The sequence below is a fragment of the Drepanopeziza brunnea genome (assembly GCF_022702325.1).
Source record: "Drepanopeziza brunnea f. sp. 'multigermtubi' strain 214-2 chromosome Unknown ctg2, whole genome shotgun sequence".
NCBI classification, from domain to species: Eukaryota; Fungi; Ascomycota; class Leotiomycetes; order Helotiales; family Drepanopezizaceae; genus Drepanopeziza; species Drepanopeziza brunnea.
The window spans coordinates 2,066,017-2,087,096 of record NW_027094065.1 but is presented as its reverse complement, the minus strand read 5'-3'; the positions used below and the strand labels follow the sequence as shown (position 1 = coordinate 2,087,096).

The 21,080-nt window shown below is 52.1% G+C and overlaps 5 protein-coding genes across 5 annotated transcripts; 2 read left to right on the top strand and 3 right to left on the bottom strand.

Moving 5' to 3' along the window:
• Positions 1-1,562: 1,562 nt before the first annotated feature.
• Positions 1,563-2,992, top strand: L3040_001746 (uncharacterized protein; the record flags this gene model as incomplete). The annotated part of the gene is made up of 3 exons (XM_007294422.1): positions 1,563-1,703; positions 1,783-1,908; positions 1,979-2,992. 3 exons carry the CDS (start codon positions 1,563-1,565, stop codon positions 2,990-2,992), a joined length of 1,281 nt encoding a protein of 426 aa, XP_007294484.1.
• A 554-nt stretch (positions 2,993-3,546) lies between these two features.
• L3040_001745 (uncharacterized protein) lies at positions 3,547-4,800 on the bottom strand (the record flags this gene model as incomplete). The annotated part of the gene is made up of 1 exon (XM_007294421.1): positions 3,547-4,800. The coding sequence occupies one exon, from the start codon at positions 4,798-4,800 to the stop codon at positions 3,547-3,549; it is 1,254 nt and encodes a 417-aa protein (XP_007294483.1).
• A 935-nt stretch (positions 4,801-5,735) lies between these two features.
• L3040_001744 (uncharacterized protein) lies at positions 5,736-6,094 on the top strand (the record flags this gene model as incomplete). The annotated part of the gene is made up of 2 exons (XM_066156877.1): positions 5,736-5,749; positions 5,905-6,094. 2 exons carry the CDS (start codon positions 5,736-5,738, stop codon positions 6,092-6,094), a joined length of 204 nt encoding a protein of 67 aa, XP_066012886.1.
• A 1,443-nt stretch (positions 6,095-7,537) lies between these two features.
• On the bottom strand, positions 7,538-10,782 carry L3040_001743 (uncharacterized protein; the record flags this gene model as incomplete). Its single annotated transcript, XM_007294420.2, has 2 exons — positions 7,538-9,966; positions 10,032-10,782. 2 exons carry the CDS (start codon positions 10,780-10,782, stop codon positions 7,538-7,540), a joined length of 3,180 nt encoding a protein of 1,059 aa, XP_007294482.2.
• A 6,835-nt stretch (positions 10,783-17,617) lies between these two features.
• On the bottom strand, positions 17,618-19,033 carry L3040_001742 (uncharacterized protein; the record flags this gene model as incomplete). The annotated part of the gene is made up of 4 exons (XM_007294418.1): positions 17,618-17,793; positions 17,848-18,262; positions 18,426-18,688; positions 18,895-19,033. 4 exons carry the CDS (start codon positions 19,031-19,033, stop codon positions 17,618-17,620), a joined length of 993 nt encoding a protein of 330 aa, XP_007294480.1.
• Positions 19,034-21,080: the final 2,047 nt, after the last annotated feature.

Genomic DNA, 21,080 nt, shown 5'->3' with positions numbered 1-21,080 from the left:
CTGTTTGAACCGAGCTCAGCTAGCAAATTCCTGTGGCCCAGTTTTCCGAAACCTCCCATAAAGTCGGAAAACTTGAGCATTGCTTGCTTCCTCGCTCCAACTCTGTAGCGAGGACTAGAGGGTGCAGAGTATCACCAAGTAAAAGAGAGTTGTCGCCTTTACATCCTTTTTTTTTTTTTTTTCTCAAATTGTTATCTCTGTGCTTTTTGTCTCGTGTATTTAATTACGCTTCTAAACACCTACGAAGCTGGTGACGAGAAAACCTCGTCAGGGCAGTGTTTTGCAGACGGGACTCGTAATCTGCAAGATAAGTATCGTCATGCCAAAAATGTATATATATATATATCTATTCTCTTCTGTATCTTGGGAATCTGAGAATCGCTGATCTTGAAAGCTTGTTGATGTGGTTTTTTTTTGGGGGGGGGGGGGGGTTAAGTAAGTGGTAAGTGGTAAGTGATGGTGATAAGTATAGCTCGGACTGGGGGGGCTCTAGGGAATGGAATTGAGTGAGTGAGTGAGTGAGTGAGTGAGTGATTCTGGGTGCGCGGTTTAGAAGTCGGGAGTGGTAGTTATAGTTATGTAGATGTATATAGATATATATCGGTAAGATGGAAAGAGAGACTCGTTTGTTTGGTTCCTTTGGAATACTTTCTAGAGGTCTTAGTCTGGCTAATTGCTTGCTTGCTTGCTTGCTGCAGAGGATAGAAAATCTTGGGAGAGGAGGGATGAGGGATAGGGGCTGGAGAAATGTGGAGGTTTGAAATGTACGGCAGTAGTATATATATATATGTATACGGATATGTATCGCCCCCCTCTGTTCTTCGACACCTTCTTTGGTACAATAATTAATCTAGCGGTAGAGTATCAGCCTCGAGAAGCTGTCAAAGGAATCCTCAGTAAGTAGGCAGCCGGCCGGACTCCTCCTACTCCTTACCAGGAGGAGGTGCCTTCACGTAGATATATCATGGATACTATACGAGAGCTCAATCGATATTGCAACGCCCTTGTTCATCTAATCTCCAAGAAGAAATTGAAAGTTACAAGTGAACTTTATAAGTGCTTGAGATAAAACTCGCGGCTACGTCGGAATCGTCGTCGCAATGGATGATGGTGATCGTCACTTACCTGGACTAGAGGATTCGGACACAGCAGTAGAAGCAGAGCAGCCATCTAAACAACTTCGCTGTACGAATTAGATGAGATATTAGAAACCGTCTTCTCCCAGACCCTCTTTACGCATCAAACGAGCTTTGGTATTGCTGGATTAGCGGCCCAGAAGAGGAGGACTCGATGGGAGGAAGAGGCGGGTTGGCAAGATAGCATCTTGATCTCCTCGTCGGGGGTTTTCCAGACCTCTGGCTAGCTCTCGGAGGCACTCGAGAGAACTCGAAGTAGAAGCTGGCCGGAGCTAAAGTGATATATATGTACCAGTATCTTATTTCGTTCGCATTTCAACGCAAACCGTCTTGGCTGTTGTTCGCTTGCGTAGAGTTTGTTAAGCGACAAATCACGAACACCAAATTAGCCGAGGTTGCTGATCGACATCAGAAAATCGGAATATAATGCCCTGCAGCCGTTTCCTTCCAACAGCTCGATTACGCTCCCAGATGATGTTTTCGAGGACTGTGCCAAGGCAACTGGCGAAGAAGTCGCGGAGAGGTTTCGCAGTAACCGCAAAGCGAGAGGCTGACTTCACCCATGCTGTAAGGCTATGCTCCAAAGCCATGATTACGATGAATGGTTGAATCAAGGAATGAATGATACTGACAATAAGATTGACAGGTAATAGGCGGAGGCGCGGTCGGGCTGGCCATTGCCAGGCAGTTAGCAGCTCGAGAGGGGACCAGCACGGTGCTCATCGAACGCAATAAAGCAGTCGGGATGGAGACTAGCTCCAGGAACTCCGAAGTCAAACACTCAGCCCCTCTCCTCTTTCTATTCGGATACGCAATCTCAGCTAACCAGATGTTCACAACAGGTCATCCACGCAGGCCTCTACTACGGCGCCACGTCTCTCAAGACCAAGCTGTGCATCCGTGGCCGCCACTTGCTGTACTCCCTCTGCGCCAAACACGACATCCCGCACTGCAACATGGGGAAGTGGATCGTGGCCCAGACCGACGAGCAGTGGGAGGAGCTCGTCAAGGTGCACAAGCTCTCGTGCACCGTCGGCGTCCCGACATCCTTCGTCGCGCTCTCGACGGCGGCGAAGCTGGAGCCAGACGTCCGCGCCGAGGTGGGCATCTTGGAATCGCCCACGACGGGTATCGTCGATAGCCATGCGTACATGCAGTTCCTGCTTGCGGATTACGAAGACCGAGGCGGGGACGTGGCGTACCAGGCTCCCGTGGTGGGCATCGCGGCCGTCGGTGACCAGAGAGGGAGTGCCGGCTGGGCCATCACCACCAGAGATGCAGCCACCGGGGAAGAGAGCACCGTCAGCGCGGAAGTGCTGGTGAACTCCGCGGGTCTGGGCGCCTGCGCCGTCAACAACATGATCCTGCCGCCGGACAGACACGTGACGCCCTACTACGCCAAGGGCAACTACTTCTCCTACTCGGCCGCCTCCCCCCGGACAAAGCACCTCATCTACCCGGCTCCCGAGCCCGGCCTCGGCGGCCTCGGCACGCACCTCACGCTCGACATCTCCGGGCGGATCCGCTTCGGCCCTGACGTCGAGTGGGTCGCCGACCCGGACAACCTGGCCGTGAACGACGCGCGGCTGCCGCAGGCCATCGAGCAGATCAAGCGGTTCCTGCCCGGCGTCAAGGAGGAGTGCATCCAGCCTGACTACGCGGGCATCCGGCCGAAGCTGGGGAAGGCGGGCGCGGTGGCGAGCGGGAAGGAGTTCTTGGACTTCGTGGCCAGGAAGGAGGCGGGCTACGAGGGCTTTGTCAACTTGCTTGGGATTGAGAGTCCCGGGCTGACGTCGAGCTTGGCGATTGCGGAGATGGTCGAGGGGTTGCTGTATGGGACGCACATAGGTGAGTGAGTGAGTAGATGCGTGAGTGGCTCAGGAAGAGGGCGGGAATATGCTGGTGTGTATGAAGCACGATCGAAAATTTCGGGACTAAGAAATTTCCGTTTTGGGGCTACGCGGATGTCGTACATCAGGTATATGTTAGAACCAGGGGAGAGGATATATTGAGGCAGCAGGCGCCGCGATCTAGATTTAAAAACAAGAAGGAAACAGACTTCGCAAGAATATTGCGCAAGGATTGATAATGCGTATCTGAAAATTGTTTTACGCACCTTAGCCAAGCTACAATCTATACCTCCAAGAGAAAGACAAAAATTAATGTAAAAATGTGCAGAGATCAAGTAGCAGCAGATGCAAAGGTCGTAAAGGTTTATCTAAGCCGCTGCCAGAGGCCCGTAGTCGCTAAAGTATGAACACTGAAGATTCTAAAAAGGTTGCAATATCTTGAAGCAGGAAGGAGATAACAGTAAGTAAGGTAGCGACCAATTATCAACCTGAGAACGATACTATGAATCCCAAGTCGAAGGAGCATCGGCCCCTTCCACCTCATTAGAAGGAGCAGCGATTCATACCAACTCCCCGATATCAACAGCAACGTCGAAGGCCCATAAATGCTTATTCTCCCGGCTCCTCGTGTCTCGCTGCACGCGCACCTCCACCCCATTCATCTCCCTCCCTAACCGCTTCGCAAGGCCGCTCCAGCTCCCTCTTTCAAGCAGCACACCCCCACCATTCGAACAGCTTGGGAGACCTTTGCCACCCAGCCTCACACTCTTCAAACTTCCATGGCCGCCCCAGCACAGGGCCACGAGAAAATCGCCAAGCTCCTCCTCCGTCGCTCGGACGCCCTGTAACGCAATACTTTGCAGACAAGGAAAGGCGAACCGCTGCTCCGCGAAGATGGCGAGGAAAGAGCGGATTTGGAGCTTGCGGTTTCCCAGAATCGCTAATCCGAAGTGCCGCAGCGATGGAGCGGCAGCTTGCAGGCACTGCGCGAGGTTGGCGAACACGAGGTTCATGTGCTTGTCGTTCAGCTGATTGCTGTAATCCAGCGCGAGACGGACGCGGGCCAAGTTCCGGAACGCGGAGACGAAGGGTACCGGTTTGCTACTGGGTGAGTGGAGAACGTGGGTGGCGGAGGGTTGCGGGAGTGCGATCTGGGCGCTTTGCTGCGCGAAGAACTCAAAGGGAAGCCGGTCGTGTACTAGCGAAGTGATATTCATGGTGGGGGAGTTACTAGATAAGACGCGTACGATGGCGTTCATACGTTCCACTATCGCGACTCTGTCCAGGGGCCGCGGGGAAGGGATGAAGAGCCAGACGTCCCGCAGCAGACGCGGCACTTTGCGATCAGCTTTTGAGATCGGACAAGATGCCACCAACGTGACGTTCACTTCGCGTAGATTCGGCAAGCGAGAGAAGATGTCTGTGAGGATAGCCTCGTCGCAAGGACCTGAAAGGAATTTCTCCTCGACTCGGTTAAAGTTCGCGGAAGCCTTCCACGTCTCGGATTGCTGGTCCCTGATACTACGCCGATAATAGTGTTTCATGAAGTGGAGTTGTTGGCGCGGGGGGTATTCGTTGAGTCCGCCGTGGTTAAAAATTACTGAGATGATTTGACGAGCGTAGGTGGGATGACAGGAGATCTTGTGCAGGCGGACAGTATCGGGCCTATGGGGGGCACTTATGAAGGAAGGGGACATGAGATAGTTCTCGCCTAGGAGAGCCCAGTTTTTGGAGGCAAGGCGGATGTTTTTCAGCTCTTGGAGGGGGAGGTATTGGAGGACGGAGGCCCGGAGCTCGATTGGGAGGGTTTCCATCTGAGACGGTCAGAGAGGTGAACTTGGTATAAAGAGAAGAGCAACATTTCAATAATACGATGTGAACGCATATATGGACACGCCAGAATTAAGCCAGGGTTGAAAGTGTATAATGGATGATACGAGCAGAGCAAACGAGCGACCGAAGTGATATCGGTCTTGCGTCACTTCAAGCTCAATGCCCAAGACCCAAAACAACTCAACATGTTATGGAAGAAGGGTAGCAAAATGGAACATCCTTCATCCACCCGATCCCTTACTCCAGTAAAACAGGCAGATATGCAATCTCCAGATTTCAAAACCAATTACGCACAAACAAAACAGCACATCGCAAAGCGAGGTCCACCTGCCTCTATACTCGGACTATGCTGTGTTCCTCAAGCCGAGTCATGAAATGCAGTGTGACATTATCAAATACCTGGTATAGCAGCCCAAGTAGAGCGGGTGAAAGAGGTGATGATGTAAGAGAGAGGGAGGTAGAAGACAGATGGAGGTGGAAGAAGTGCTCACATAAACAGAATATCCCTCCGGCTGACTAACCTCTATAAGGCCGCACTCCCCTCACAAGCTCCAAGCTCCAAGCTCCAATCCAATACTTACGTAATTTGACATTTCAGCCTCATTCCAAGCCCCACCCAGGTTTGGATCACCACTCCACTTCAACTCCAGACCTCCCTCTCGACTCCAACCTCAAACCAAACCAACCACCACCACAAAGCAGAAAATCAACAACAACAGTATCAAAAAATTCCACAAATCCCATCGTCAAATCACCAACCAACAAACCCGCCGCAGCAATAAAGCTCCAAGCTCCAAGCGACAAGCCAGCTATCAGCTATCAACATAGCATAGCATAGCATAGCACAGCTCCATCCATCTCCCGAACACTCCCCTCTCCCTCTCCCTCTCCCTCCCTATCAACCCCCCCCTCAAAAATGTCATTTCGAACGTACGTCCCCCACCCCATCCCCTAAGCACCCAAAAGAAACCCAAACCCAAAAAAAAAGCCAAAGAGCCCAAAACCCAAAAACCCAAAAACCCCCCAAAAAAAACCGAAAAAAAAAAAACTCACTCTCTCACATAAACCCCTCTCTCTCCATCTAGATCTCTCCTCGCCCTGCCCCCACGCACGCGCCTGGCCGTCGGCCTCGGCTTCCTGGCCTGGGGCACGGCCGGCCTGTACCTGACGGACGGCGCGGAGAGGAAGCTCGGGTGGTCCGCGGCGGGTCGGGAGGGTGAAGAGGAGGGGGTGGCGCTGCCGCGGGTGAGGGTCGTTGAGAGGGGGGAGAAGTGAGGAGGTGGGGGAGGGGGGGGGGGCAATATAACATATAACATAATAAGAAGCGAATGGTGAATGGGAAGAAGGGAATTTAGAAGAGATGAGATGAAAAGGGGGGGGGGGAGGAGATACGTTCATCAGAGAGCAGAGCAGAGGATAGCATAGGATAAGTTAAGATAGGCTAGGCAGCGATGAAATCCTCCGAGTCAATCCAATCCAATCCAATACAATCCAATAACCACCACAACCCCTACCACGCTTCTTACACCTACATCCACCCACACATACACACATCCACACATCCACACATCCATCACATACACACATACACATCCATACATACACACACATCCACACATCCACATCCATCAATCAGACACAACGATCGAAAAGGAAAAGGAAAAGGAAAAGGAAAAGGAAAAAAAAAACACAAGTATCCGTCATACCTCTATTCCGATTCCGGGTGGTAGATAGAGGGATAGATAGATGGATAGATAGAGGTATAGAGGGACAGAGGTGAGATAGCTAGCTGGTAGCCAGACATGCAGACAGGTAGCCAGACATGCAGACAGGCAGACAGGCAGGCAGACATGCAGACAGACAGACAGCCAGACAGACAGACATTGATTGGTTGATTTAATATTTTTTTTTGGTTCTGATGTGAGATTTTGAAAGGTATGATTGGACGAAAAGGGACGCATGCTAGAGTTATGCCATTACTATCTATATATATACCATTGCATACTTCCGCCCACCTAAGCAGGCAAGCACAAAAAGACAAATTATCCAGGAACGTCTATCAATCATTCCATCGTCCATCCTTTAAACACATGCAGCAGCGATGTAAGTACGGAAGTCGGAAGAGAAACGTTTCATTTATCCATTACTGACTGATTACCTATTTACGGCAACAGCGACCTTTTTTTTGGTATCTAGTCTATGCGCCTTTGAAAATACCCTTATGCACATTCACTTTGATCCACCCCATTAATTCCCCCCCCCCTCCCCCCCCGCCAGTTCCCCCGCCAGTTTCAGAAACGGTCGGCTGCTAGCTTACCGCTTAGCCAGAGCCGAAACCAATGCCATGTCATACCACCCCACAACGACGGCACCACCACGATGCAGCAAATGCAAATCGACAACACAGACAGTCTATACGCAACTCATCATCAACCCAAATCTGTAGGGCGCTTCTTCCCGTCATCAAGCTCTCAAGCGCTGGGAACTAAAAAAAATCGAAAAATCTAAAGCTCTCCGCCCGATCTAATTTCGCCTTCGAATGCAGGGAAGAGAGAAAGAACACGCGTTGTATATGAAAAGGGAAGAAGGAAAACCCCCTTGTCACTGAATGCAGAATGCTCCCTCACAGTGGAGAATTCCAACCGAAAAGCAAAAACTCCCTTCGCAATGCAGCCCTTTCGAGGGAGAACCCTTCTAACCCCCACCCATTGGTCGAGTCTAACCCATACTATTGTTGCTCATGTTCGTTTGTACACCCGGGACGGGGGAGTCGATGTGTTGATTGATCGGTTTGAAGAGTTGAGCCATGTCCAGTGTCAGGTCCGTCACGCCGTAGTCCTTGTGAATATCGTTGACGGAGCCCAGTTCCTCACCACGCTTTGAAGTATCGGCCTGAACCCAAGTCTTCACCGACTTCAACAGCTGCATCATTTCAGAAAAGCGCTGGTCGGGAGCCGTCCCGCAGTCGAGACCACGGACGTTCTGCATGAGGTATTTGCCGAGCCAGTAGAAGTGGATGGCGTCCCGACAGAATCCGAATCGGCGGTAGTTGGAAGACGAGGGCGGGTACTGGATAGCGATATCGTCGTCCCAGGTCTTTTTCCACTTGTCAAATGCCACGTTGAGCGACTTGATGGCCTGCGCGGACTGGCCGGCCGAGTCGGTCGGGGTGGCTCGACCACTGGTATTGGTGCTGTGTGCACCACTACTAGAGATATCTCCTCTCCTCCAGTCTGGTGTGCTACTGCCACTCACAGGGAATGCTACCGGTTGGCTAGATTCTTGCTGAGAAAGATGACGCTGAGCGGCCCAAAGTTGGACGTGCAGGGCGTGAACCAGGATGAACTTAGAGTAGAGATTGGTCCCTGCGGTCACAAGCCCATCGCCGTACAGGAGCGCCTTCATGGAGGCTGCAAAGTCGGGTTGTTTGGGTTGGCGACTGCCTTCTGGGTTCTTAGCGCGTGCCGCAGCAGGACCACACAAGCCCAGAGCTTCAGCACATTCGGAAGAAGATGGAGCGTCCCAGGCAGCATCATCGGCAGGCAGAGGAAGACGAATCTCGTCTCGCTCGAAACGTGGCGGGGTATTGAAGAAGATGACCATGACGGAATCTAAGAGGAAAATAGCAAACATCAGTCGGGAGCGCTTCTCCTGCTCGACCCACGCATTCCAGTCGAAGCTGGCGGCGTCCAAGTTCTCGACAGGGACATTTGGCTGGTGCAAGATACTGCGCGGGGAGATGGTCATTGGCTTGGTCAGGCCTGCTCGTCGAGCGATCTCGGCAATAATGGGGAAGTCTCTGCGAGCCTTCTCACGTTGCACAGGAGTGCCGTTCCAGGTGAAGAGGATCTGCATCATGTAAATCGCGGTAATCTGCTCCAATTCGGACTTGCTCGAACCGATTGTCTCACCACCAAAGCCAGAATCACCAGTCTGTTCCCGGGACACGATTGAAAAGACCTGCGAGTTTCGTTCAATGGCAAGCTTGGCAAGCTCCATCATTTCACGCACTTGAGTAGCGGGAATGCGATCGCTATATACAGCACCAATGCAGATGATCGCCAGCAAGAGACCGTCAAATGCCTCCGCAATCTGGAACGTGGGCATATGGATGATGGGGAAGTGACCCTGAAAGCTGGTAAACCGCTCCAAAAGATGCTTGATATTTGCAGCGGTGAGGTAGTTGCGAATGTTGTTGCTACGACCAATAATTTGGTTTTGTGGAAAGCAGAAGAATATGAGTCTGTTGGATAGCTCCTCGAGAGGATCACTCTGCAGGTTCCAGGCAGCACATGACGATGGCTGGTTGGGACCACTGGGAACGCTGCCGTAGATACCTGTGAAAATCGCATCGTTAGAGTTGTTGTTGTTGATAGATGGCTCAGACCTGAATTCCTGCTTGATCAAGACGGGGGCATCGGCAACGTTGGGATTGTACGGATTAATGGTGTACGCGGTAGGCGGAGGGGGCTGGAACATTTGCGACCAGTCTTGGCTGGCCGGGGGTTGAGTCGGGAAGGAGGTGCTGTTGCCGTGGGAGGCATAATCATAGCCCTGAGTAAATGAGTGACCGTTCTGACGAGTGTGTTGCATACTGAACGCGAGTGAAGGATTCATACCAGGGGCCATGCTCGTCACCGATCCGGCATAACTTTGCTGATCAAAGCTAGTTCGGTTCGAGCCTCCTGGGCTGGGCCCAGGCATACGATTACCGTGCCTACCTCCCAGTCCACCAAGCCCTCGTTGGCGCATCTGCTCTTGTTGCTCGTCGGTCAAGTTCGCGGTGGCGTCGGGACAAGATCCATCTGGGGAGATGCCGAAAGGGTTAGAGTTCATCGATCCACCGTTCATCGATCCGCCGTTCATCGATCCACCGTTCATCGATCCACCATTCATCGATCCACCATTCATCGATCCACCGTTCATGCCATTGACACCCATGAGCTCATTGCCGTCGGGCATGGAATTTGTACTACGGTGCGGGCCGGAGTTCGGCTTCTTCAAGTGAGCTTGAGAGTGGGAAAGATGGCTGGCACCGGTTGGGTTTCCGCGACGTATGGAGCACTTCTGGAAGTGACGCTTCAAGATATCACTGCGGGAGAAAGTATCTCTGCACAGAATACACATGTAGGGACGATCTCCGGTGTCTGCTCCAAATTAGAGCTTTTTCTTCTCCAAGAAGGCGGGGGGCCAAATAAAAAAAAACACTTACGTCTGAGAAGATGTCGCTTCAGGTGCTTTGCATGCAGGTACGTCTTGGTGCAATGAGGGCAAGGGAACTTTCCATCGGCGTCCTTGGCGGGGATCAACGCGTGCTTACCGGAGGAGTTGGCCGATACGGCGGGTCTGCCTGGCGCGCTGGGCAGGATACCTCTCCGACCTTGCGATCCGACGACGTGTGTAGGGGGCTCCATATCCTGCATGAGCATGTTGTTTTGGCCATAAGGATGCATACCCGGCTGCATCTGCATACCGTTTTGGGGCATGGGCCGAATGGGCTGGTTGCCGCGACTTAGCAGAGAAGCGGAGGCAATTGGCTGTTGTTGGGACATGGCAATGGCGGCCTGGGGAAGCCCGTATCTGGTATCCCCTTGGTGGTAGTTGGTGGAGGGCATCATGGGGGCGAAGCGCTGGCCGCCTATTTGATTAATCAAGTTCCCCATGGGGTTATTCGCGGAGACAGGAGTGCCAGGGGTTGACCCATTCCGCGGGGTGTGTGGCGCGCTGCCCGGGTACTGATTGAGGTGAGCAGGCATCGTGGCTTGCTGAGTGGCCTGCTGGGTGGCTTGCATGGGGGGCAGCGTGGTGTGGTGATGAGAGGAGGACTGCTGCTGTTGCTGCTGTTGCTGTGGCTGCTGCTGTTGTTGCTGCTGCTGCAGCTGGTGGGGCGAGACGTTGGAGGGGTAGGGCGAATTGGTATTGCTCATCCCATTGCCTTGATGGCCATACTGCGACCCGTCCATGATAGCGTATGGACAGGCTCGTATCTGTCGAGGTGGGATATTTGAGGGTCTGCCCCTGTTTTCCTCCACCGGAAGAAGCTGGATGGGGGCCAGCTAATTGATGTATGTAAGGTAAACGAACCGGGACGGGGTGGGTGTGTAATGCTGGTGTTCGAGCTCAACTGTTGTGGGGAAAAAAGATTGAGTTGTTGGGGATTGTTCGTCTTCGTCTGCGACGAAGAGCGACGATCGTTCTGACTAGTCTAGTGACGATCGGGGTGTAGCTTGATTCGGGCAGTGTGGTGTGATGTGTGGTGTTGCGCGGGCGAATGACGCCGGGGCCGAGGGAGGAATGGGTAGGCGCAATCCAAGGTTGAGTTGAAGCGCCCAGTCAAGTCACGTCGGCTCGCGGTCGAGGTGGAAGTGGGAAGTCAGTAGAGCGGGTGATGTGGAGGTGGAGGGGGTGGTGTTGGTGATGGTGATGGTGATGGGTGATGGATGGTGGATGGATGGATGAGGCTCAAGTCCCGTCGAGGATTGATTGATCTCGAAATTCGAAGTAAAGTGGGCCCCGAACCGAAGGTAGGTGTGGTGAGTGGATACGGTAGAGTGGATTGGGGCGGTAAACGGTGGGCGTAGGCGGGATCAGATCAGATGGAACGGGGACGGGGACGGGGACGGACGGCCCAGAAGAGAAGAAAAAAAGGAAGAAAAAAAAACCACCACCAAATGGTCAGTCAGCCTTCCATGGATGGGAGGGGGCAGCACAGCAGACCGTTGCTTGCGTGCTTGGGGTGCTTGGTTGTGCTGGCTACTCGACACCAACAATTGAAGGCGTCGAGAAGATGGGAATGGGACGGGGAGGGGGACGAAGATTCGGTGGTCAAAGTCGAGGAGGATGGTTTTGAAGAATGGATATGAAAGTGGATGTAGAAGTGGGTGTGGAGGGTGGGTGTGGGTTGTGGGTGTGGGTGTGGGTGTGAGTGTAAGTGTAAGTGTAAGTGTAAGTGCAAGTGTGGGTTGTGGAAGTGTGAAGTGTGGGAAAAAAGAAAAGCGGAAGAGAGAAAGAAGCTACTCTAGGACGAGCGGTCGGTCGGCATGCCGCTTTAAGACCCCCGGCGCAGAGGACCCTTGACGCGTGCGTCTACTGGGATTGGAGTCAGGGGGGGAGACACCCTCGACTCAGGTGATGGGATGGGATGGGATGGGAGGGGGAGGGGGAGGGGGAGGGGAGGGAAGGGGATGGGATGGGGTGAGATGGGGGAGAAACTCGAGAAGAGAGAGAGAGAGGCCGATCGGGAACGGGAAACGGGAATGGGAATGGGAATGGGAACTGGAACTGGAACTGGAACTGGAACTGGAATCCGTTGAGGTTGGAACGGGAACTCGACCTGCAAATTCGCCGGGAAGATGTGACAACTGCAGATTATGGTCGGAGAGCAGGGCACCACGGCATCACCTCATCCATGACCGAGATTTGCCCATGCCCATCATGCCATGCCGGCCGGACTTGCTAGCTCGTTGCTGCTCAGACGAGAAAAAGTCGTCCTCGTCTCGAGCGAGTCTGTAAACATAGCGATCTATATTCACACTACGACGATACGACGACTATACTACGACTGTCCTACGACTACGTACGACCGAGCCGCACTGAGCCGCATCCGGAGAGGTTGAGAAGCGGCGCGTGTAGCGCTCAATATCTCGGTGTGCCGAAGCGAGGTAGGAAGGAGGAAGGAGGGCAAGAACGGCATCGTCTACGTGCTATTCTTCAAGTCTACTTCAGCAAATCTAGTTCTCTAATACTCTATTACTATTACTCCATTACTGCGAGACTCTATTACTGTATTACCGTAATCGATGACGGTGACTTATTATTAGATCTTCTCCCGTTGTACCTAGGTACTAGTACCTAGGTACCTACTACTACGTACTACCTGCCTACCTACGGTACCTGCCTACCTACTACGTACCTACCCACCTACCCACCTACCCACCTACCCATCTAGCCTGGTCACGCTTACTGTGCATTCGACATTTCCTCATAGGCTGCTCTCTTTCGGCACCGGCATGACCATTCCCTGTACCTACCCATCCATCACCACCGTCATATCTCCATCTCCATCTCCATCTCCATCGCCATCGCCATCGCCATCGCCATCACTCAGCCCTGAGCGCCAGGCCGGTGCACTAAAGGAGCAAAAGGGGTCGGAGCTGCAGCGTAACGTCCGTCTGAGAGTCGCTCGCTACCGACCGTATCGACCTCGTACTGATCCGTACAGCACATCCCAAATGTCTGGCGACGTGGCTGCACAAGCGTGATCCTTTCATCTTCCTCCCTGCCCCATTGGTAGGGAGGGATCCATTCGATCCATCTGGGGAGGCGGGACATCTATCTGGCTCATCTTCCTCTTCGTCTTCGTCTCATCCACGTCGATCGGCTATTGACTCGGTGGGTTCATGCCGCCAAGTTCCTTGTCATTCGTGTGAAACGGACGGCAGAAGGCCGGCCCGCTACTCCCGGCTGGCAGGACCGGGGGGCGGGGGGAAGCAAAGCTGCCAAAGCCAGGACCGGCGAGGAGGAGAATCGACGCAAGACCCGATTCTCAAAAGAGAGGCGCAAAGACCGGTCACGCGATGCTCTAGGTATTACTACCGGTACATGTCCAAACTTCTATGCCATTACGGAGCTCACTACCTTTGTGCTTCCTTACCTAATCAGCTAGTGACTACCACGGATTGGGGAAAAAAAAAAAAAAAAAAAACCCCCCCCCCGAAGCCCTCTTGCACACATCAACAACGCCTGCCTTGCTACATAATATAATACAGTATATTCCTGCATCAATTCTCCCAGGACGCGACTCATCCATGGCACAATCAGGCAGGTATGCCGAAGGGCGAACGTCGGCTAATCCGTAGCCCAGCAGTCACACGGTATTACTGTATGTACGGAGTAGAGTAAAAACAGCGTTCCTCGCGGCAAAAGGCAGAGGCCAAGCCCCCTCCCCCCCCCCAAAGTTTAAGGATCAACAACCTCTTCTCTTTCCCCTTCACCCTGCATACCAAAGAGCCGAATCGAGTCGGTCCAAGCTCGGAAGCACAGTCAAAAAGAAAAAAGAGAAGAAAAAAATTGGTGAAATACAAATAGACCATGAGCGAGTCGATCCCGACGGACTAGACCTTGACCAGGACCACGACCATAATCTGACAACGACGATCGCTACCTGCCCGTCGGCAAACCGAACGGCAAGACAGGGAAGAGAGAGAGAGACAGAGAGAGAGAGAGACACATCCGGGCGGGCAGCAGCCGTGCGAGCGAAGTACCATGAAGATATGAAGCGAAAGAGTCAAGATCCAAGGTTCGGGTTTGACCGCCGCAGGATTCAGGATGAGATGACGATCAAAGCGCCGAACGACGCGCCGAAAAAAGAGGGAGATGAAGATGAAAGCGGAAGAGGAAGATAGGAAAATAAAAGGGAAGGGGGGGGGGAAAAAAACCCGTTACCCGGGCGATAGGTACAGTTCAGGCTCCGGGCGTAATTCAGAGTGCCGGATGGGTTGGTTTCTCGTTGCTTCAATCAAGCGTCCACCGTCCCACGTCAGCCATCGCTCATGGCTCCACATCGATCACCAGCGGCCACCGCTGGCGGCATATCCATATCCATATCCATATCTACCGGTACATCGACGTCGGCGTCGGCGTCGGCATCTTTACACCATACCTATCGAACCGCCTTGAGATTGTGAGATCCCGGCGGCTGCAGCTGGCACGCCGTTGCTTATTGTACTGTTGCGCAAGTATTTGGATCATGAATATATGCACGCATGTACTCAAATCAAACTAACCAGCCAACACGCCGAAGCAAACCAATAACAGGCTCAGGATACTAAGCCGGGTTCTAGCTCCGGTTAATACTACGTAGCATGATTCACAGTTTTTGGATGAACCAAGTAAACTAACGTATGCAGCATTACGAAACTTCACTCTTTTCCTCTCCTTTTTTTTATTTTATTTGGACCTCCCTCTTTCGTCCTCCTCTTCTCACCCTCATGTTCTCCATCCACCTTTTTCTTTCCTGAACTAAATAGAAGTCCACTTTCTTAATCAATCCGTCTCCAAAGTCTACCTCTCTACCCTGCCTATATCACACGTCTCTATCTACCTCGGGGTCCTGTACCGGTACCTACCTAGCTAGTAGTAGGTATCTGGTTGTACCTGCCTATCTACCTACGACTAACGACTGACTATATTTATCCCCTCCCCCGAGTGAATAACAGGGCCGGATCCCAATCCAGGGGTGGCACGGTTAGGGGTTCTTTCCTGCTTTGTTCCGGTTTAGGCTCGTGCCCAGTGCCCACCGCCGTGGCCTGCCTACCTGCCTGCCTAGGTACGGTACCTAGGTAGGTACTCTACCGCTGACCTTACTCACTCTACCGCTGACGTTTATTTAAAGAGGGGAGAGGGGAGGGGGGAGGAGGGGGAGGGGAAGGGGGAGGGGAAGGGGGAGGGGGAGAGGTAAGGAAGGGGGGTACCGGTACTACAGTACTGTAGGTACTAGTTCCATACGGGTCCTGCGGAGTCCTTTTCACAACTACCTAGGTAGGTAGTCTCTAATCAATCGTCACACATCACTCCCCGGGACGGCGTATCTCTCTTTTCGAATCTCGAGAGAGGAGGAGCAGAAGAAGAAGAAGAAGAAGGAGAAGAAGAAGAAGAAAAAAAGGAGCCGACCCAGCCCGGCCCGGACTCGGAACTTGACCTTGATCTTGACCTTGATCTTGACCTTGATCTTGACCTTGATCTTGATCTTGACCTCCACCGTGACCTTGCCCTTGCCCTACCATCATCTCCTCCATCTCCTCGTGTAGTGAGCCTCACGCATACATACATACATACATCCATAGTACATACATACATACGTAGTACATACATCCACACTGCACGCGACATGACACATGTGTCCCTGGATGGGAATCAGAATCGGAGTCGGAATCGGAGTCGGAGTCGGAACTACAAGTAGAGCTGGACCTCTTCGGCACGAATCACTTCCGAGCCGGGTTTTCTGTTATGGAGGGGGTTGGGCTGGGCTGGGATGGGCTGGGATGGACTGGGCTGGATTGGGATGGGATGGGTTGGATGCTCAGATCGTCGCAGCCCTTTTCTCTCCTCCTTTTTTTCCTTTTTTTCTTTCTACTCGGTTATTCACTCACTTATTCATTCATTCATCTACCTATCCATCCATCCACTCTCGCATCTCAAATCTCAAATCTCCTCACACACTCACACACACTACCTACCCACCTACCTACCCACCTAATCCTCCGACTCAGAAACCCCCTCCTCCCCATCCAAAGCCAACACTTACTCCCAACTCCAAACCCTCAAACCCTCAATCTTCACTCCCTCGTCAAAAGGCGTATTTCTTGTTCTTTCTATTCTCTGTCTGTTGCCCTTATTCCCCCCCCCCCCTTTTTTCCCCCCCTCTTCTTCCTCACTTCAACCAAACCAAACCAACCAACCCCATATGCAACCCTCCCAAATTCCAATACCGCTCGGTACCCATCGAATCCCGAACCCTCCCAAGTTTCCCAAAAGTCCAACGTCCGAATTCGAATCAATATATATATACACACAAAAAAAAAAAAAAAAAATTATATTCGAAGAACATGCTGCTTCCAATCCAATCCAATCCCATCCCCATCCCTGAATCTACCTACTACTCTTCACTTCACTTCCTCTTTTATATCCATCTATCCATCTAAGCATCTAAGCATCTAAGCATCTAACTATTCACCTACTCCGCATCACCAAACTCCAAACTCCACACTCCAACCCTCAATCCATCCCTCAATCCAACCTCCACGCCCCAAAACGAAATCAACATCCAAACCCCGACTCATACAAAACTCACACTCACACTCACACTCACACACCTCACCTACCATCCAGCTCCCTCTCTCCCTCCCAACCTCTCAACCCCTCACCATCTCAACCTTCTAACGACAGAGATCGATATCTACATCTACACCTGGCGTCTCCTCTTCTCTTCTCCTCTCTTCTCCTCTTCTCTTCTCTTCTCTTCTCCTCTCTTCTCTTCTCTTCTCTTCTCCTCTCTTCTCCTCTCTTCTCTTCTCTTCTCCTCTCTTCTCCTCTCTTCTCTTCTCTTCGAATCTAGTCTAGTCTAGTCTGGTCTAGTCTCATACAGTTCGATCTTTCGGATCTGGTGACTACGGTAGGTAGGTGATGAAACTACCTACAGTACCTACTTACTTACTTACTTGCTTACTTACTTACTTACTTACTTACTTACTTACTTACTTACTACTACTTACTTACTACTACCTACTACTACCTACTACTATCTACTACTACCTACTACTACCTACTACTAGCGTCGAGGTCTGGTGCCGTGGCCGGTATCGGAATGAGGGTGGTGGTGGTGGTGAAGAGGGCGGTGGTGAAGAGGGCGGTAGTGGTGGGTACCGTCAAGAGGGGGCTTCAGGAAGGAAGAACCTAATCCGGAATAGAGAAGAGGGATTTTGAATTTCAATACAGTCGGTTTGGATTTAGGAATTGGACGGGCAGACGGGCATCAAGGCTAAGATCCACTGTCTGTGCATTGATCAAACTATCGAGAACTCCCAGTGAATTCCGGTGCAAGTCAATTTCCTCCCGTTCCGCTTCGCTAGACGCCAATGAAGTCCAAACTCTAGGCGCAAGTTCCCCAGAACACCATCTTGAGACCCACACGCAAGAACCAACGCTCGGTACAACGCCCGCCCAGCGTGCATGGTTACAACTCCCAATCTCGCCATGTCCAGCCATCGTCAATACCGCAGGGCGCAGCTCGGAGACCCTTCAATCTTTGCTTTCAGTTCGTAGTGCTGCCACCGATCTGGTTGCCGTTGCCGTTGCATTTGCGGGAGGCGGAGGCGCAGAGGCTTCCGAGATAGACTCGGAACGCAGTAACTGCGATGGGACGGCTGGCTCGTGAGTGATCGACGAATACTGGTGCGTTTCATTTATTTGGCGCTCTAAGGAAAGTGTGAGCGACTACCCTTCGGGTCTTCTTTCGGCACAAGACTTACCCAGCTCTCGGATTCTCTGTCGTAACATCTGATTCTCTCTCACCATCATCTGCGTCTCGGCTTGATAGAAAGCGCTCTCGTCACGTCCAGCCAGGTTCCAATTCTCCCCGCCCTCCCCACTAATCGAGGTTGATCTTAGTCTTGGAGATGCGGTACGACTAGGTGTTCTCGATCGTCTGTGCTGAAGGTCGGCGCGAGCAAGGTCGAATGAGCTTCGCGGGTGAAGGGAAGCGGTTGGCGAACGGGGCGTGGACATATTTGAAAGTGGCACATTCGGGTTGGAGAAGGACATTGAGTGTTCTGAAGTCGGTGTAGAATCGTCGATGGCCGGCGGTGTGGTGTGAGTTTGTCCTCTCTCGGCCTGAAGCTGATTGAGTTGTTGCTGCTGCGAACGAATCATCTGTAGCAGGCGGTTCTGAGTGGCTAGTTAGCGACTGCTTAGAATGCAACTTGGCTAGCTTCCTAGCCGTCCCTGAAACTTCCAGCACTTCTCGGCCTTATATCACCAGAGGATGGATCCTCGCCCGTCGCAGTACCAGTCCCAATGTCTGCATTGAGCTTCTGGGAACATGGCTTACCACTTGAGCTTCTTGCTCCTGCTCTAACTCCTGGTGTATCTCTCCAAGACTCGGCGCACGGAAGTGATAAGGGTCGCTGGTGCGCATGACAGGCGAGTCTGCGAAAGATTGTGGACTGGATGTTCGGTGCTGAGGATCGTGGATCATCTCGCCGGGCGAGGGTAGTGAGGGGTCGTTAAGTTGCAGGTTCATCAGAACAGTGGAGCGTCTTCTGCCGGCATGGGATGCTTGTCTATTTCTTGTGGTGGAGCTGCCAGAAGAGCCTGTCTACCGCATTAGCCAATCTGAATCGCATTTTCAGAAGGTTGGATTTTCCCAATGTGCGGCGATTGAGTGAAAGCGACGTGTGGCAGGATCTCCAAGTCACTCAACCTTGAGGTTACTTTGTTGGGTGCGGGGTCCCCAGAGGCCAGGTTCCCCCCACCCATCTAGGTAGGGCTGAGAAGAGGATATTCGTATCTGTGCTTACGTCTTGAGTCTTCCTGTTGTAGTCCAGCATTGACAGCTGCCGCTGCTTGAAGGGAGGTAGAGGCGGATCGTGAGGATGGAGAAGGGCTTTGGCCGCGGAGGGCAGCGGCTTCCCCGGAGTTTGAGAGGGTTCGTGCCATGCTTGACGATCCCGAAAGAGAGAGTGATCGAGACGGAGGGAGCGAGTTCAGGTCGGGAGCCATTTGAGCTCTGAGGTATGGGCCGGGCTGCGATGGATGTGGATGTGGAAGTGGATGCGGATGCGGATGCGGATGTCGTGGTGGGTGAATGGATGGTATCGGGATCCAGAGGGGCAGAGGAGCAGAGGAGCAGAGGAGCAGAGGAGCAGAGGAGCAGAAAGGAAACCTGGCGTGAATGATGGGGAATGATGGGGAATGATGGGGAATGAATGTAATACCGCCCACGATCCCGAACATGCACAATGAGGGTGTGGATGTTGCAGTGTAGGGTAAGGAAAGGAATGTACAGAGGTGAGGAAGTCTGCTATCTGATATCTGATATCTGATATCTGATGGCGATGATGTTGTGCCGGCCTGGTGGTGACGGTCCAGGGTCCCAGTCATTGTCTTGGTGGAGCTAAGCCGAACGCGACCAAGTCCATGTTCCCCGGATTCCAACTTACGTAGTACTTACGGATATTTTCCAGCAGCAAGCAAACTTGAACTCATAAAAAATCTACATTCCAGCAACCCCATCGCAAAACTCTCTCGGCTTTTCCGCCGCACTCTGTCGGTTTCCCGCAATCGAATGGTCGTCGAGGGCAAACATTAATGAGGATGAGGATGAGGATGAGGAGCCAAGAGGACATGTACAGTCAGTAGGTGTACCGGTATTCATGTTCTTTCGCTTTAAGCTTTGGAGTACTAACTACCAGTAGCGAGGATCAAGAGACCGTGGGCATATAACCAAGCCTCAGTACCGTCAGGACATCCTACGCTGATTGATTCATTGTTCGACCTCTGTGAGCCTTTGGATGGATGGCCTACCGGTACATGTACTACTACGTACCTGATGTTCTAATTGCCAGTACCGGTACGGACATCCATGATGCGAGCTGGCTGAGATCCTTGCCGTTGAGTGTCGATCACATGGCAAGCCCGGTACTTGGTTGGCTACGTTTGCCCATCAGCGGAGCAGCAAAAATCTTGAATCGCCAAGACTTCCAAGGCGTTACAATGCCAAACTTTACAGTAACAGCACGCTGCTAGAAACTGCTTTGTACGGAAGTACTGGTCTTTGTCGCGGGCTTCTGTCAATGACTTCCATAGTCACAGCCAATCGAATGTTTATACGACCAATACTCTCTCTGGAACCTCGAGCATGGAAGATAGATCTCCTTGGCAGAGTTTGCACCATCGACCGCTTCGCCGCTAAGATCTAAAAACCAAAACCAACAGCTCATATCGACAAAAAAAAAAGAAAAAAAGAAAAAAAAAAGGAGAAAAAAAAAATAAGAAAAAAAAAAGGAAAAAGTTTCCGATCCCGGCCTCCGCCTCGGCAGCACAGACAATGCCATTCATTACCTTGAGACAGCGCATCCTAGTTCATAAAGCTATTGCACCGGAAACTTCACTGGCGACTGTGGCTGGCTTCTACAACTAGCACCACAAGTTATTCTGGCCAGTTTGATTTCGACGGACGGATCTGGAGCATCTCGTCAATAGACGAAGACGTGCAGCAGTGCAAACCTTGATTCTACAGACGAAAATGATCTTGGCAAGCCGTGCACCCGCAATCGCCAATTTGCTGAGGTGCACTTACTACTGGCTGGCTGTTGAGATGTACTCTGTAAGTACGGAGTACCTACCGGTACCGTATGTGCATCGACGTGTACTCCGTACAGAGCGGAGTACCGGCCCCTCCAAGGCTCAGGGGTCTGGCTCAGCCAAAACTTCTCTTTGCTTTTCTCGCCGTAGAAAGACCCGTGCGTGAGTAACTAATTACAAGCTGTCGCCCATGGAGCTTCCCATAGCTGTTGTTGCCAATGTCTACCTACTTTCCTGGCTCACCCAGCTCTATTGCTGCTTTCAATGTCTACATCCACCCCTCCATACCTGCATGTCCTCGATACTCGACATATTCACCTCTCCCTAGACCCGTCGATTCGTTTCCCCAGCCTTTTTTCCCACTCCCATGGTTAGCCCCCAAGAAACGGTTGAACTCCCT